The sequence below is a fragment of the Myodes glareolus genome, chromosome 22 (assembly GCF_982192425.1).
Source record: "Myodes glareolus chromosome 22, mMyoGla1.1, whole genome shotgun sequence".
Classification (NCBI taxonomy): domain Eukaryota; kingdom Metazoa; phylum Chordata; class Mammalia; order Rodentia; family Cricetidae; genus Myodes; species Myodes glareolus.
Genome location: NC_142047.1, coordinates 23,657,075 through 23,675,925, shown reverse-complemented (window position 1 = coordinate 23,675,925; position 18,851 = coordinate 23,657,075). Strand labels below are relative to the sequence as shown.

Here is an 18,851-nt window from a genome sequence, read left to right as displayed (position 1 = left end):
TTGAGGCCATATCCTGTAGACCTGTCTTGGAACCTAGAAACTGCTTCCTGTTTGTGGTTTTTACTCAACTCTATTTCCTATGAGAAGTGGGGAGTCTTAATGTTAAATGATTAACAAGGTGGAAAATCAACCAAGAGAGAAGACTAAGATTGTCGCTGTCCAAGGTTGTAACTGGACTGGCTTATGGCTTTGGAAAACAAAGTTGGATAGTAAACTTTTGAGATGACAAAGACTTAGTTTTTTTTTTCCTTAGCTCCTCCCCATCTAGTGTTCTGTAACGAATATATTCCTGAAATTCTATACTGAAAGGAAAGATGCTCTGATCCTTGGAGATGGCTGACCTCCAAGAGTACCCATAGCAAATTCACAAAAACTAAGTATGGATTGGCAGGGACACTTACAAGAACAGAGACGCTTTCACTTCCTGCCGACTCTCCAAAGATGGTCACAGAGCCAGGGTCCCCTCCAAAACTGGCAATGTTGGTCTGGATCCACCTCAGTGCAGCCACCTGATCCAAGTGACCCCAGTTCCCCCGACTGTGTTCATCCCCTGTGCTACAAGAAAATAAAGGGGGACATAAATAGAAAAGCAAGGCGCCCGGGTCCTTGTATTGTTGGGGAATATTATTCTAAGATGTGTTACTTGTGTTTATGTTGTGTTTGTTTAACTTTGTGAAGCGTGTTACTGTGCCTGTCTAAAATACCTGATGGTCTAATAAAGAACTGAATGGCCCATAGCGAGACAAGAGAGAGAAATAGCTGGGGCTGGCAGGCAGAAAGGATAAATATGAAAAGAAATCTGGGAGAATAGGGATCTGGGAATGAGAAAGGAAGGAGGAAGACTTCAGGGGCCAGCTACACAGCCAGACATTGAGTAAAAGAAAAGAAAAGGTATATAGGAACAGAGAAAGATAAAAGCCTAGAGACCAAAAATAGGATAATTTAAGCTAAGAAAATTTGACAAGAAACAAACCAAACCAAGGCCGAGCATTCAAAAGTAAGAATAAGACTCCATGTGTGATTTATTTGGGAGCCGGGTGGCACCCCTTCCAAACCAAATGAGTAAAACAACCAACAATATCAGATAGACTGGGGGTCCTCAGTGAACCTTCCAGAATTCGGCTATGCTTTAATGCCTGATGTAGAGGATTTCCCCTGCCTCCCATCCCTACACTGACCTTTGTGAGGCTCTCACTGTTTCTTTTAGCTATGGTGTACTGAGTATCCATCATCCATCCCACTGCCCTTAGGGATATAAAAAGACAAACTCTGACTATGTTCATTTTGCACTGCAGAACACAAGCTAATAGATTCAAGGGGTATATGATGCCACTAGGAAAAGGCAGTCACAAGGAAAGAGGCAAAGGTAAAATCATGAGGCAGTAAGAAGCATCCCTCCATGGTCTCTGTTTCAGTTCTTTTCTCAAATCCCTGCCATAACTCCCCTTAATGATCAGCTATGATTGGGATGTAAAAGCCAAATAAACCCATCCTTTCCTAAACTGCCTTTGGCTATGATATTTTCATCACAACAATGAAAAGAAAACCAAGACCATAACCCACCCCTCACTTCTCTCCAGCTTACTGTCTTCCCATGTGCTTTGCCCTTTTATCCTACAGATTTAAGTTCATTTCCTCCACTAACGCATTGTAAAGTGGAGCCATTCATCGCCCGACTCTGCTGAAGTGTCTATTGCTGGCTTTGGGCCACCCAGATTCCGAGCCTAATACTTCTGTCTTCTTTATCATCAATCAGTTTCAGAGATGTTGCTATTTTTTAAAGACCAAGGCAGGTCAAATAAGTCAGGAAAAGAAGTCCAAACCCTACCTGAAGAATCCCCAGATGCCCAGGCGGTACTGAATGGCCACCACCACCACGTTTTCATGTGCAGAGAGGGCCAGTCCATCATAGGTGGATGCCCCACCCACTACTAGTCCTCCTCCATGGATCCACATCATCACCTGGACAACAAGAAAAGAACCATCCTGGTCACAGGAAGTAGAACTGGGGAGGAGCTCATGTGTTTTCTGGCTTAGTTTTCTTGGCCAGACCATGGCTCTGGGAAACCACCACTCAGCTTCCAGGAGTGGCAGCTGGTTGCAGAAGGAGTCTCTGTCCTCATCTCGTGTGGCTAGGCCCGCGAGGCCATCAAAGTCACCATCCTCGACTTTCCTTCACGGGCCTGCCCTTTACAGTGTGTATCCAGGTCTTCCCAAAGTAAGAAGCACTATTACAGGAAACAGAGCGGGCCAGGGATGTCACGTGCTCTCAACCACTGCACCATCCTGACACCTAAAAATTAGCAAGGAGCGGTATTCAAATTTTACTTTCAGCTCTGATAATGCTAGCATATGTGAGGATTGTCTCAAGATCCACACACATCCTCAATGGTACCCCTTCCCAAAGTTTCCTTTCTCTGTCGTCTCTGCACACTCAAGTTCTACCCCACCCTGCTAAACCCAGTTCACATACACATCCTCTATGAAGTCTTTAGTCATTTAAGTACGTAGTGCCTAGAACACATCAAAGACTGCGAGAAGACTTGAGACAGAGGGAGAATACAATAATAATTCACAATTTCTGCATTTAAAAAACTCACGTGACAGAGAACTGAGAGAGGATAAAGTTTATAATGTTGCATAACATTATATATGTTATATATTTATATAACATTACTGTTAAGTTGGGAGCATAGTCCCCAGACCCTGGCATCCATCCCAGACTCCCTGCCCTGGGAGTTGCTTTGGTCTGAACTCCAAATCCCAGCATGCCAGAGGGTATTTAAGTGAGCTCCCAGAGGAGAAACACGTGGTTTGGGGTTTTCATGGGCTTCCTGCTGTCCTGTCTCCCTGCCATGTGCTTGGCCACCCGAGAGCGTCTTACTTAATAAAACGATGGGCATTTAGATTTGGTTTGATTTGACCTAATTGGATTTCTTGTGCCAGCAGAGCTGCCTTTTTTCTTATCAATTACTAATAAAAATAACACAAAATATTCAGTGAGAGTATTCTGGGTAATTTAAAATGACTACCTACAATGTAGTTACTTATACGGTCCACCTTGACAGATAGGAAAATAGATAAACATGAAAGATCACCCCAATGAAAGTTGGAGATGGGACCTGGAAGCTGTCTGGCCCCAGTGACTTCACACTGAGTTCCCATCTCCAGCAATGGTTCATGGTCACAATCCAGTAATATGCTGCTGGACTGAACTGGGGCTCCTGAAACTCTATGGCATTAACAAAGAGTAAGGCCATAATCCCTTCTCTCTGATACATCGCTGCTGCTGTCCTACCTACTGAACCAGGACTGGCTAGACAGTCACATCAAGTGGTCACAGGGATAACTCCTATGTGAGGAGAGGAAACTAAGAAGGTAAGACACGGTTTGGTCTTTCAGCAAGTGAAATGTAGACCACAGATTCAAACCCAGACCCTGAGGTCAAGGTCTTTTGTGCATTGCTGGGGCAGGGGCCTACCCAATACCCCCAGGCTCCCAAAGGTCCCATTTCTCCTCCTATAGAACTTATTATGTCCAAGGAAGGACTGAGTCAAACTCATCTTGAGTAAAACCTGAGGTCAATGACTGGTGGGCAATGACATGCTCAAGATATTATGATGTGTATGTATGTGCAGACCACAGGACAAGTCTCTCCATAATGGTCGGTGTTCCTATTTCCTATGACCCAGAGACTGACTGTGTAGACACACTGAGTCCACAATAGAGGCAAATGATCGAGCGGAGTGAGACTAATTCTCACTGCCTCATGCGAACTACACATGTTGAGGACCAAACACTATTCTCGCGATTACAGCTTCTTCCTTCACCTCTGAGTTCTATCCTAGAGGATTCTGGGAGACGGGGTGGGTTCTCACACCCTGTCTAATTCCACTTCCAGAATCATCTCTTTTACAGCAGTCCTCCCTAGGACTCTGGCCTACAACTGGCAGCCTGCCCTATCCCTGCCTCTTCATGTTTCTATAGGACGTGCTGACTCACTAGGCCATCAGCACCTGCCAAAGGCAACGAGGGAGGGGAGAGAGAAATCATAAAATCACAGGGAGTTGGCAACAGACAAGAAGAGTGCTAATGAGATTGCCAGAGTCCTCCCTCCCTACTGCAATCACGGGCCTTACCTTAGAGTTTCCACCTAGAAGCTGTCACAGCAATGTGGGGGGGGGCAGCACACCTCTCCCTTGTCAGCCCCTGCCCAGGAGCATAGGTGTGAAGATGGAAGACCCAAGCCCTGTCCTGTGACCCCTTCTGTGTGCCCTCTTCCCTACCCAAGCATCAGTTTCTCTACCTGTGTAGAAAGGCTTGAGATATTCATTTTTCTCTTTCTGGCACTGACATCATTGTAAATTGTGTCTTAGCTGCTCTGGGATCAGATTCTAATCTAATAACTGAAAGTCGTCTTCTTCCTGTTAGTAGCATAAGAGAACACACAAAAATCAGGTTGTAATTCCAGGTGGACAGCAAATCTGATGTCTTGGGGCAATGGTGAAATAAGGAATACTGTGATGAGGAGACCCTTGAATCAGTCTGACCATGGTACCCTGTGTCCAGCTGCTGTTATTGCCTTCTAGTGGCCCAGAGATCTGGATGCTGGAGCTCATGAGTCTGAGTCAGTGGGCTGTGCACTTACCGGCAACCTGTCCCTGTTCTTCTTCATCAAGTTGGCAGGAGTGTAAATATTCAGGTAGAGGCAGTCTTCAGAAAACTCGAGATCAATTTTCTCCTTGCGGTTCGTTAGGAGGTCATTGACTAGCTTCCCTGTCACTGCATCTTGGGAACACCTAGGAGGAGAGAAAAAAATAGCAGATGTTCCTCCAGAACAAAGCTTGGGGTGGGCACTGTGCTTGAAGGCTTGGCGCTATGGATGGAGCTAGTTTCACTAGACCAGACTTGGGTGTAATTGGTAAGAGGGTATCTAAGAATGCTAATGGGAACCCTGGGGTCTTAGAGTCTCCCATCCCTGAAGATGGAGAGAAACTTGTTGCCTCCCCCTTTCCAGAGCCTTGGGATGCTCTGGGCCAAGAACAGAAATGCTCATATAGTGCCCTGTTCTGGGAGATGACGTTCCCATACTACCAGTACATGGCTCTGCCCTCCTATGTGCTTTAGACAGTGGGCTGCAGGATATCTGTGGTCCTCTATACTCTACATCTTGGGAGACTCCTATTAATGCAAAGGGTTCCCTCCGATGGCAGCCTGTTGCAGGTCAGGAGTGATAGCTTTGTGTATGACCTCACAAGAACTGCCTTTGAGTCCTGCTTCGGTCATTGATGAGCTAGAAGGCCTTGAGTGAATTCATGCTTTGCTCTGAGTCCTAAACTCCCAGGCCCATGTGAGGTGAGTGCTTAAGGGGGTTGCATATCTGGTCTTTTATCATATTCTTATTCCAGCAGTCACTATTGCATTCTCTGATAACAGATTTCAAAGATGAAAAGGTAGCAACTGTGTCTGGTACTGATATAAATTCTTCTAATGTACAAACTCATGTGGCAAATCATCCCTATACTTGGATTCTACATTTACTTTCAGGTTATAGATAAGAAAACAAAGTCAGGAAAGTTTGAGAGTCTGCCCAAGATCATGCAGCTAAGATAATTCAGGGTAGGCAGTGCTTTAGTTCAAGTAAATTATAAGTAACATTATCCAACCTTATGTGACACAGGTGGTGTGTGTGTGTATGGCCTCTGTATGTACAAGAAACAGTGAGGCTCTCAGTGCCAGGATGACCAAGTTGTCAAGTGGTAATGTGAAGCCAGAAAAGGCATGTGTAGATGCCTATTCTATGTAGGCTTTCTTATATCAACAAAAGTAAGGGGTATAGTACTCATAAAAGCAATAACTCAAATTATCAAAATGAGAAAAATTCAACTTCACTAGTATTCAGATAAATTCTACAACACTAAAGTATATTTATTGTTGTTCCAGTTATTATATTATTTGCTTGCTTACCCAAGATTCACAAATTATTCATTTTTATTTATTTTATTTATACATATGTGTATGTATATATGAGGGTATACACACAGTGTGAGGGTGCCCATGGAAATCAAAAGGTTGCATTGGATAGCCTAGAGCTGGATTTACAGGCAGTTGTGAGTCACCCAGTGTTGGTTCTGGGAAATAAACTCTGATCCTTTGCAAGCTCAGCAACTACTCTTAATTGTTGAGCCATCTTTCTAGTGATCACAAATTATTCTTTTAATAAGCCCAAGCACTGGCAGGTGTCTGTGAATGAATCTTCTCATGTCTAAGGAAGAAGCTGACATACTTGGATATTCCTGGAGGGAAACTTAACAAAAGACTCTTACTCTTTCCTCAGAAATGTTATTGCTTGGCACTGACCCTAAAACAGTTATTAATATGTGCAGTTATTAGTCATAAGATCATAGTGTTATATATACCATTGAGAACCCCAAAGACAACTTAATTACACCATATTAGAGACTGAGTAGATACGTTGCAGTTCATTGTTAGATGTTGGATTGTTATCAACTGTCAGACTGAGATACTTAGTGTCAGAGGGGTATTGACAGAATGAGTAAGCCAGGCAGCCCCCTATGCTATCCAAATGTATGACCCATTTTCTGGAAACAGACCACAGGTAAATAAATAAGATTAATGCTATGACACCAGTTCTGTGAATAGAAACATTGCGTGTGGTTTTTGTTTTCTTACATTTGCTTCTGTATGTTTCTTGACTTGTCTACCATACTCATGAATTATATTTGGTATCAGAACATAAAAACAACAGATACGATTTCGTAAAAGGAAAGAAGGCAGCCAGAGGTGGAATCTTGGATATCCTCGGATAATCCTCACCTAGTAGAGAAATAACATCTTAATTGATATTTGTGAATGTCTTGGGTTCTCTGAGGGTGGCTACAAGGCCATACAGAACTGCCGATTTTTCAGCCATCTGATCAGGATAATTGGGACACACAAACCATTGTTCTGATTGTTAGTGGATAGTTAGACATGTCTTGGACAGGCATTCCCTACTCCATTTCCCCACCAATTCTTGGCAAAGAAGAGAGAGCATTAGGACAGATAACACTGGAATGTCTCGTCTTCTTACCTATCATATTTCAACACGTTGCATTATTTGTTTGTTAACTCCTGTGCTTTCTCTTGTCTCTCGTATGGAAATACAGTTTAGTCATTATAGGACTTTAAGTCTGGTTCATTAACGAATATTCAAACTAGAGAATACAGGTGCTCAATGCATGGTTGCTGAACACAGGACTACAGAAAACTATTATGGTTCTAAAATGATTCATTCTATAGTATTCCCGAAAGATTCCAAAGCAATGTATAGTAGATGAGAGAATTGTTTGGATTCCTTCCTACATCACTCAGAAACATATTTCTTAGGGAAAGAGGCCCCAAACCAGTCCAGTGACTTACATAGGTGGGTAGGAGGTGGCATTCTTCACGAAGCTCCAGGGCTCTGCAGGCTGTGGTGGAGCAAACCTCAGGGATCCAAGAGGAGGCTTGGCAAAGGGGACTCCCAGGAAGATGGCCACAGGTTGTGCGAATCCTTCTAAGCTGACATACTTCCCCAGGACTTTGCCATGAACAGTGTTCACCACAGGTGGTGAGGATGGGTGTCCTGGTAGACAAAGAGAGGGCACATAAATTCATTAGAAGGAAAAGGTCAGACCTGGGTTCTAGGTGGATTGGGGTAGTTTGATGGTGTGGCATTAAATGAGTCACTTGAACTGTCATAGCTCTCATTTGCCTCTGACACAAAAAGACTAAGAAGAAAACTGCCTTTATGACAGAGCACTAAATGAAAAAGTAAGCTGAAATTGGAACTAGAAAAGTATCCATCAAAAGGGCGCGGCAAAAACAGAATAGGCTAAAATAAACAAAACCTTGGCTTGCCTCTTAGAAGCCTCTGGAAACTCTTAGCCAATAAGATCCTGGGCAAAAACACTTGTTGAATGAGGAAACAAACAAGGAGTTACCCCTTATCTCAGAATGGCCAGGCAAATGCTGAGACGAAGGAAGTGCATTCTGAGAGTAGAAACAGGAGTTAGAAGAAAGGAGGAGGCTTTCTGATTGGTGTCGCCACATTGGAACTGGCACTTGAGGTAAAAAAGATGAAAGGTAAAAAATATCAAATGGAAAAAAAAGCATATTTATCAAAGGTGCTGGCATAACTGGATATCAATATGTAGAAGAATGAAAATAGATCCATATCTATCACCATGCACAAAACTCAAGTACAAATGGATCAAAGACCTCAACATAAAGCCAACCACACTGAACCTTATAGAAGAGAAAGTGGGAAAAACACTTGAACAAGTTGGCACAGAATACCACTTCCTAAATATAACCCCAGCAGCACAGACACTAAGAGAAACAGTTAATAAATGGGACCTCCTAAAACTGAAAAGCTTCTGTAAAACAAAGGACACAGTCAAAAAGACAAAACAACAGCCTACAGAATTGGAAAAGACCTTCACTAACCCCACATGAGAAAGAGGTCTGCTCTCCAAATATACAAGAACTCAAGAAATTGGTCACATTTCACAAGCACAACTCAAAGAAGGAAACACATGCACTCTATTACGCAAAAAAAATGACCGGAGTCAACAACCACTGGTCATTAATATCACTTAATATCAATGGACTCAATTCATTTATAAAAAGGCACAGACTTAGAGATTGGATACGAAAACAGGATCCAACATTCTGCTGTTTACAAGAAACACACCTCAAACACAAAGACAGACATCTACTCAGAGTAAAGGGCTGGGAAAAGGTTTTCCAAGCAAACGGACCTAAGAAACAAGCAGATGTGGCCATTCTAATATCTAACAAAGTTGGCTTCAAACTAAAATCTATCAGAAGAGATAAAGATGGACATTTCATACTCATAACAGGAACAATTCATCAGGAGGAAGTCTCAATCCTGAATATCTATGCCCCTAATATAAAGGCACCCACTTATGTAAAAGAAACACTTCTAGAACTCAAGGCAATCATCAAACCACACACACTAATAGTAGGAGACTTCAACACACCTCTCTCACCAATGGACAGATCAATCAGACAGAAACCCAACAGAGAAATAAGAGAATTATTGGAGGTATTGAATCAAATGGACTTAACAGATATCTATAGAACATTCCACCCAAATAGGAAAGAATATACCTTCTTCTCTGCAGCCCATGGAACCTTCTCAAAAATTGACCACATACTTAGTAACAAAACAAACTTCCACAGATACAAAAAAAATATTAGTAACCACCTGTGTCTTGTCAGATCACCATGGATTAAAGTTAGAATTCAACAACAATGCTAACCACAGGAAGCCATCAAACTCATGAAAGTTGAACAGTCAACTACTAAATCACCCCTGGGTCAAGGAAGAAATAAAGAAAGAAATTAAAGTCTTCCTTGAATTTAATGAAAATAAAGACACAACATACTCAAACCTATGGGACACTATGAAAGCAGTATTAAGAGAAAAGTTCATAGCACTAAGTGCCCAATTAAAGAAAACGGAGAAAGCACACATTGGAGACTTAACAGCACACTTGAAAGCTCTAGAAAAAAAAGAAGCTGATTCACCCAGGAGAATTAGAAGACTGGAAATAATCAAACTGAGGGCTGAAATCAACAAAATAGAAACACAGAAAACAATCCAAAGAATCAATGAAACAAAAAGCTGCTTCTTGGAGAAAATCAACAAGATCGACAAACCCCTATCCAAATTAATCAAACGGCAGAGAGAGAACATGCAAATTAATAAGATCAGAAATGAAAGGGGGACATAACCACAGACACAGAGGAAATTCAGAGAATCATTAGATCTTACTACGAAAGTTTATATGCCACAAAGCTGGAAAATGTAAAAGAAATGGACATCTTTTTAGATAAGTACCATATACCAAAGTTGAACCAAGAACAGGTGAACAATCTAAATAGACCTGTCAGTCGTGAAGAATTAGAAGCTGTTATCAAAAATCTCCCTACCAAAAAAAAACCCAGGACCAGATGGTTTCAATGCAGAATTCTACCAGAACTTCCAGGAAGAGCTAATACCTATACTCCTTAATGTATTCCACAATATAGAAACAGAAGAGTCAATGCCAAACTCCTTTTATGAAGCTACAGTTACCCTGATACCAAAACCACACAAAGACACAACCAAGAAAGAGAATTACAGGCCAATCTCACTCATGAATATCAACGTGAAAATTCTCAATAAAATACTGGCAAACTGAATCCAAGAACACATTAGAAAAATTATCCATTATGATCAAGTAGGCTTTATCCCAGAGATGCAGGGCTGGTTCAACATACGCAAATCTATCAATGTAATCCAGCATATAAATAAACTGAAAGAAAAAAACATATGATCATTTCATTGGATGCTGATAAAGCATTTGACAAAATTCAACACCCCTTTATGATAAAGGTGTTGGAGAGACTGGGGATACAAGGATCATACCTAAATATAATAAATGCAATATACAGCAAGCCAACAGCTAACATCAAATTGAATGGAGAGAAACTCAAAGCCTTTCCACTAAAATCAGGAACACGACAAGGCTGTTCACTCTCTCCATACTTCTTCAATATAGTGCTTGAAGTTCTAGCAATAGCAATAAGACAACATAAGGGGATCAAGGGCATTCGAATTGGAAAGGATGAAGTTAAACTTTCGTTATTTGCTGACGATATGATAGCGTACATAAGCGACCCCAAAAACTCTACCAAAGAACTCCTACAGTTGATAAACACCTTTAGTAATGTGGCAGGATACAAGATCAACTCCAAAAAAATCGGTTGCCCTCCTATACACAAAGGATAAAGAAGCAGAGAGGGAAATCAGAGAAACATCACCTTTCACAATAGCCACAAATAGCATAAAATATCTTGGGGTTACTCTAACCAAAAAAGTGAAAGACCTATTTGACAAGAACATTAAGTCCTTGAAGAAAGAAATTGAGGAGGATACCAGAAAATGGAAAGACCTCCCCTGCTCTTGGATTGGGAAAATCAACATAGTAAAAATGGCAATTCTACCAAAAGCAATCTATAGATTCAATGCAATCCCCATCAAAATCCCATCAAACTTCTTCACAGACCTTGAGAGAACAATAATCAATTTTATATGACAAAACAAAAAACCCAGGATAGCCAAAACAATCTTATACAATTAAGGAACTTCTGGAGGCATTACCATCCCTGACTTCAAACTCTATTACAGAGCTACAGTATTGAAAACAGCTTGGTATTGGCATAAGAACAGAGAAGTAGACCTATGGAATCAAATAGAAGACCCAGATTTTAACCCACAAACGTATGAACACCTGATTTTTGACAAGGGAGCTAAAGGTATACAATGGAAGAAGGAAAACATCTTTAACAAATGGTGCTGGCATAACTGGATGTCAACCTGTAGAAGAATGAAAGTAGATCCATATCTATCACCATGCACAAAACTCAAGTCCAAATGGATTAAAGACATCAACATTAATCTGTCTACTTTGAACCTGACAGAAGAGAAAGTGAGAAGTAGTCTACAAGATATAGGCACAGGAGACCACTTCCTAAGTAGAACCCCAGTAGCACAGACAATAAGAGAAACAATGAATAAATGGTACCTGCTGAAACTGAGAAGCTTCTGTAAAGCAAAGGATACTGTCAGTAAGACAAAAAGGCTACCTTCCGACTGGGAGAAGATCTTCACAAACCCCTCATGAGACAAAGGTCTGATCTCCAAAATATACAAAGAACTCAAGAAACTAGACACTAAAACTCTAATTAACCCAATTAAAAAATGGGGTACTGATCTGAACAGAGAATTCACAACAGATGAACTTCGAATGGCCAAAAGACACTTAAGGTCATGCTCAACCTCCTTAGCGATCAGGGAAATGCAAATCAAAACCACTTTGAGATACCATCTTACATCTGTCAGAATAGCTAAACTCAAAAACACCAATGATAGCCTATGCTGGAGAGGATGTGGAGTGAGGGGAACACTCATCCATTGTTGGTGGGAATGCAATCTTGTACAGCCGCTGTGGAAATCAGTGTGGCGGTTTCTCAGGAAACTGGGAATCAACCTCCCTCAGGACCCAGCAATTCCACTCTTGGGAATATACCCAAGAGATTCCCTAACATACTACAAAAGCATTTGTTCAACTATGTTCTTAGCTGCACTATTTTAATAGCCAGAACATGGAAACAACCTAGGTGCCCCTCAATAGAAGAATGGTTAAAAAAGGTGTGTAACATATACACATTAGAGTTTTACTCAGCGGTAAAAAACAATGACATCTTGAATTTTGCATGCAAATGGATGGACATAGAAAACGCTTTACTGAGTGAGGTAACCCAGACCCAAAAAGAGGAATATGGTATGTACTCACTCATAAATGGATTCTAGCCATAGTTAAAGGTCTTTGAGTCTATAATTTGTGATCCTAGAGAAGCTAAATAAGAAGGTGAACCTGAAGAAAATCATATAGTTATCCTCCTGGATATTAGTAGACAAGAGTGCCAGGCAAACTCGGGTGCATGGGGGTGGGGGGATGGAAATAGGGGAAGATGGTTAGGGAGAGAGGAGAGGGGGAGGATTGGGGTTGGCTTGGGGGAATGGGAGGGGGGAGGGAGGAAGGATGTTTCTGGGAGCAGGGAAGTTTATATCTCAACTAAGGGAGCCATTTTAGGGTTTACAAGAGACTTGATTCTGGAGGGGTTCCCAGGCCCAAGGAGAGGTCCCCAGATTGTACTCTGGGCAGCAGAGGAGAGGGTGCCTGAACTGGCCTTGGCCCATAACCATACTGACGAATATTTTGCATGTCACCACAGAACCTTCATATGGCGAAGGATGGAGATAGAGACAGAGACACATATTGGAACACTGGACTTAACTCCCTAGGTCCAAATGAGAAGCAGAGGGAGGGAGATCGTGAGCAAGGAAAGTAAAATCAGAGGGGGCCTTCATCCGACGATGGGTGGAGATAGAGACGGAGACCCACATTGGAGCACTGGAAGTCAGGACCACGAAGGGTGCGTTCACCCACTGATACAAGGAAACTGATCGAATGAGAGCTCACCAAGGCCAGCTGGACTGGGACTGAACGAGCATTTGATCAAACCGGATTCTCTGAATGTAGCTGACATGGGGGCTGACTGAGCCCCCGAGGTCCAAATGAAGACTGAGAAGCCATTGACAATGGCACTGGATCTTGTTTTGTCTGCATGGACTGGCTTTTTGGGATCCTGGTCTGTTTGGATGCTCACCTTCCTGGACCCGGAGGGAGGGGGAAGGAAGTTGGATTCCCCACAGGACAGGAAACCCTGAGTGCTCTTGGGAATGGTGAGGGAGGAGGAGAGGGAGTGGGGGGAGCGGGAGGGTATTGGGAGGAGGGGAGGAAGTAGAAAGAGTGTTTTCGGATACTTGAATAAACAAAAAAAAAAAGAAATTGGTCACAAAAAGAACACATAATCCAATAAAAAAAATGGAGTACAGACCTAAACAGAGAAATCTCAACAGAGGAATCTAAAATGTCTGAAAGACACTTAAGGAAATGTTCAACATCCTTAGTCATCAGAGAAATGCAAATCAAAACAACTCTGAGATTCCATCTTACACCTGTAAGAATGGCCAAGATCAAAAACATGGATGACAACTTATTCTGGAGAGGTTGTGGGGAAAAGGAAACACTCCTGCATTGCTGGTGGGAGTACAAGCTGGTACAATCCTTTTGGATGTCAGTGTGGTGTTTTCTCAAAAAACTAGGGAACAACATTTCTCAAGACCCAATAATACCACTTTTGGGTATATATCCAAAGGGTATGTGCTCAACTATCTTCATAGCAGCATTTTTTGTCATAACCAAAACCTGGTAACAATCTAAATGTCCCTTGACCAAAGAATAAGGAAAATGTAGTACATTTACACAAATTGAGTCCTACACAACAGAAAAAAATAACGACCTTGAAATTTTCAGGCAACTGCATGGAGCTGGAAAACATCATTTTGAGTGAGGTAACCCAGACACAGAAAGACAATTATCACATGTACTCACTCATAAGTGGTTTTTAAACATAAAGCAAAGGAAATCAGCCTATGAATCACAATCCCAGATATCCTAGACAACAATGAGTACACTAAGAGAGACATGCATAGATCTAATCTACGAGGTAAGTAGAAGAAGACAAGATCTCCTGAATAAATTGGGAGCATGAGGACCTTTGGGGAGACTTGAGGGGGTGTGGAGAGGCAGGGAGAGGAGTAGAGAAAAATATAGAATTCAATAAAAAATCAATAAAAAAAGAAAAAAAGGAGGAAAAAGAAAGACGAAAGTCTGAGGGATAGCTGAGCAAGAAGAAATAAGAATAAGACAGAATAGCACAGGTCATGGCTACGAGGGGAAGGTGACCTGAACATGTGACTGTTTGTAGAACTCTGTAGGAAAAGCAAGATAATCTTGGATGAGAAGGCAAAACTCAGGGAAGGGAATAACATTAGGTTTCATGCCATGAACTAGAATACAACAAAAACAGTTTTGGTCCCAAGATCACAATGATCTTCTAAAATATCCTGGTGACTCTATGTAGGGTCATCTAAATGTAAAGAAAACTGGATATCAGGCCCTGTCTGAACCTTTGGCTCCATTCTTGCAAAGCAGACAATCTTTGCTCGTGTCCTCAGTTTCCTCATCTGTCTTCCTTGTACCTGCTGTCAGTATAAGTGAAGTGACAAACTTGATCTTTCTTCAAGAGGCAGAAGGACATTCTACACTTCACCATCAACAATCCCTTTGCTTCCTCGTTTGATGACTAGTTGTGTTGTTAGAATATCATTCATAAGAAATGAGTCCTCTTGCCTTCACATTGTTTCCCATTGTATACAGATGGTGTGGATAAAAAGTATACATCCTTAAAATGTGCATGCAAAAGAAAATTTCACACACCCTCGAATAGAAAAATAGTTTGTGGCACTGAGGAGTCTTCATGGGAAAGTATCTTATAAAATGTCATCCATGACACATGGCTTCAATAACCAACATCATAGTGGGTACATTTGGGTTACTTTTCATTGTTTCTGTTACTACTTACTGTAAATAAAACCAAATGAAGATTGGAGTAGAGATGTTAATGGCATTTAACTAATGAAGTTTTGACTTAATGGGATTTAACTAATGATGTAAGATCTTTAGTACATAAGACCATAACTCGTTCAAATCTAATATGAGCTTTATAGAGATAAGAGCAAGTAACATTGTAAACACTTTGGATAAAATGAAGTTATAAGCTTGGGGCCTTGCCTAATGTCATTAGAAGTCAACCCTACATTTTTCTCCTTTTGTCATTGGTGTTAATTATTCCCATGTCACTTGAACCAGACTTCCTGGAAAACCTGGGCATGAAAAGATCTAAGACGACAACACTGCATGTTGATTGTTTTCATGACTTTAAGAATTTTTTTCCTGAGTATAGGGCCCATGAATAACTAAGAGGAAACTGGTCTGAAGAAATATAAATAAATATATGAGAAATGAAGATTTGTTACCTGCCCTGATGTAGGGCTAAAAGAAAGTAAAAAGCAGTATTCTAAAGCGTGAGCAAGCGATGCTGGCTCCTTATAAGATGAAGGCACTGATCTACCAAGCAAATATCTCGGTAAAAGATGCCATTAGCCAGGTGTGATGGGATGCACTTGTGACTGAGACTGAGCTCTGAGGATCACCTCAAGAGTAGACTAGCTTGGGATAAATAGTAAGACAAAAAGAGGCAAAAAAGAAAGGAAAATGTCTCTGTGTTTGGTCCTCTCGGTACCGGAAGAAGGTGAGGAAGGGGCAGGTGGAGTGGCACTTGCGGTGAGAGTCACAGCATGGGTACACGTGACTCGAAGGTAGAGAGAGAAGGTGTGAGTGAGGAGAGAGATCCAAAGATGAAAAATGGGCACGAATCCGGCTTAGAGTGAGAGCAGTCTCAAGAGCAGTGTCAGGAGGACATGTACCGTGAAAGCCAGGGCAGTAGAAGAGGAAGGATTGGCATAATTGTTAAATGTCAGGTTACAAATCACTTAGCTATAGAGGGACATTAGTTCAGTGATGAACCTTCCCTCATATCAGTCAAAGTAAAGTGTGTTTGGATATAGTGAGAAGAGGTGACAAGAATGTTACCAGCAGTTGACAGTTACCTCCTATATACCAAATTTACATTTCAGTTCATTAATATTCCCCAAAGTCTTGCTAGGTACTGTTAATATACCTGCTTAACAGTATTTGGAAGTATGAACCTCCAAAGGATGGAACTGGAGTGGCATTGCCTGGGTGACCAGCAGTGCAGAGGTATTCGTCTCCATATCCCTTTCTTACTGTTAACACAGTTCTAGGCTTCCTCAGTATCTTATGTCCACAGGAAATATAAACCTAAGAAAGGATGAGGTTGTCAGGTCCCTGATGACTGAGCACTTGCTCTGGATTCATGAGCCAGAGGTGAATTTCTGGACAACGCTGAGGAGAGTATATGTTTTTGCGAGTCTCAATTTCTCAGCTAATGAAATAGAGCGACCATATGTTGAGACTCAATGCTATACTATATACTAACTGTGAATGTAATCTGTGAGTCTGACGCTTTCCCTTGTAGGACCCGTTACTTTGCAGGAACTGTCTGTCACTCTTAGGATCTATCCAATCCAGTCAGTGTTCCTTGCCACTTCCCTTAACTAGACCTCATAGCATGAACTACGTCCTCTGCCTTCGTCCCCTAGAACCTCACACCACACAATCAATGCAGGCACTGCTCCCTACTTTCCCTTGCAAGTCAAACAGATCTTACACCTATGTCTGATGCTTCACCTCTCCGTTCAGAGGAGATCCTACAGAGCAACTTGCCAAGACTTTCCTGACCGAACCTGGTTCTTCCCCTTTGCCCCTCACCCAGTTCTGCGTCCCTTCCCTTCAGAACACCTAATAACAAATGCCTTTCCCGTGGTCATTAGATCTTGATGTGTTGACCTGACCCTATCTTTTCTTTTAATCCACTCCATTTGGAATCTATCCTTATTTATCCATGTGTTTCTTACACTTTCTCTCAACAACCACCATGATACATACTTTAGAAACAACAACAACAACAAAATCTTTCTAATCTACTCTACAGTCCAGTAAAGTAGGAAAACAGCTATCTTTGCCTCTCTTTGTGAGGCACACGGTCGACTACTTGCCTTTCTTCACCATCATGTGCTCCTGGGACTCAGAGTTATTATCCTTTTCTATCCCAGTGCATCCAGGTCCAGGGCAACCCTGGTCTGGGTCACCCCACAAGCAACCCCAGGTCGAGAGAATCAAGACCCTGCAGAATCTATCTCACCTTTGTTATATACTTATCTCTGTCTGCCTCTGTCTGGAGCAAGTATTTTGGCTTGTATTTAAAAGAACTCACCCAATGCCATGCAGGCTGATAGAGGCACCAGAACCAGAGCACAAAAGCACATCATGGTCAAACAGGCTTGCAACCCAGGGAAGACTTCAACTCGGATCTGTAATAAAGAAAAATAGAGTGGCCCCACCCATGTGCTGGAGATCCACCCAGAAATCTTGGCCACTAAACACATTTATATAATCTTAATGACAGAAAACTCCTCCTTCTCTTCAGAAGCTCCCAGGACTTTCCGTGAGATCTCTAAGCTACACCCCCTGTTTACTCTGCTTAACCTGAATGCCCACACACCCACAGTTTGGCCTCTTTTATTTGAATAGTCACAGCCTAACTCTTGGATTACAGATGGCCAGAAACTCTTCCAAAGACTTTTGATTCACCTTCTGCTCCCTGCCATGTTCTCACCTCAGTACTCTGTGAGCTTTCCCAAAACTGGCAGATGCCTGCGGAAGAGCAAGGCTTTGGCTGGGGGTCCTCACCATGGGTTAGGAATGGTGAGCGCCCATCACAGCCCCACAGGTGCTCATCATGGACTTCAGAACACATCTCTTAATTCCCTAAGCTGACAGTTTCAAGGTTCCTCAACTGTAAAAGTGAGCTTAAATTTGATCCAGCCTCCTTAATGACGTCTCAGTTAGCTTTGCAATATTCCTGCCAAGTGGCGTGCTTGGCTTCACGCACAACCAAGGTCAGGGATCTCACTAGGTTTCAGAGCAGGCATTTACATATAGAATTCCCTTATGGTAAATGAATGCCATTTTCCCAAATCCTTGGCTCTAATTATTTTTCTATCCATTGTTCCATGTACATTACAGTTACCAAAATGCATGGCCCTTGAGAGCTTCTGTGGATGGGAAGATGATTCCAAGACACCCAAGACACACACCCTTTTCCCAAGCAACCCTCTGAACAGAAGACAAAACAGACGTGAGAAAGGGGAGAGACTGTAGTGCACATGAATGCTCTAACACAGAGGGGTACAGTGTGAGGGTGCACCGTCAGGGTCTCCTTCACTAGGTGTCAATGATTGAAGAAAGTGGCTCAGGTTCTTCTTAATGATGATTCTAAATGCCCTATAAGAGGGATTCATTTCAAACAGTCTGGTACACCAACTCTTCACTCAAGGCGGAGATGAAAGTCTCTAGGTACTGGCATGGAAATACAGACTTGTATTGTGAAGGGAAAATACAAGTCATAGACTAACCTGGATGCTTTGGAACACAGCCTGTTAGTTCTCTAAAAACTCAATGTACAGTTTTCCCACAGGGTGCAAATACTCCAGGCCTAGGCATATACTCAAGATAATTAAAAATGCCAACCATGCCAAACCTTCTACACAAATAATTCTGTTCCCAAAGTGGAACTACCCCAACTGAAAGACTAAATGAAAATCTATTCACAATGTTGAATGC

General features: G+C 41.9%; 1 protein-coding gene across 1 annotated transcript in view; it reads right to left on the bottom strand.

The window, feature by feature from the left end:
• Window positions 1-17,573, bottom strand: part of LOC148118487 (carboxylesterase 1E-like) — a 30,148-nt gene extending 12,575 nt beyond the window's left edge. The window contains exons 1-5 of the mRNA XM_087900217.1: window positions 17,443-17,573; window positions 7,423-7,627; window positions 4,649-4,799; window positions 1,829-1,962; window positions 402-555 (exon numbers count right to left, since the gene is read on the bottom strand). Coding sequence (XP_087756343.1) covers window positions 402-555; window positions 1,829-1,962; window positions 4,649-4,799; window positions 7,423-7,627; window positions 17,443-17,497 — 699 coding nt within the window. The 5' untranslated portion in view covers window positions 17,498-17,573. The remainder of the gene's footprint in view (window positions 1-401; window positions 556-1,828; window positions 1,963-4,648; window positions 4,800-7,422; window positions 7,628-17,442) is intronic.
• Window positions 17,574-18,851: the final 1,278 nt, after the last annotated feature.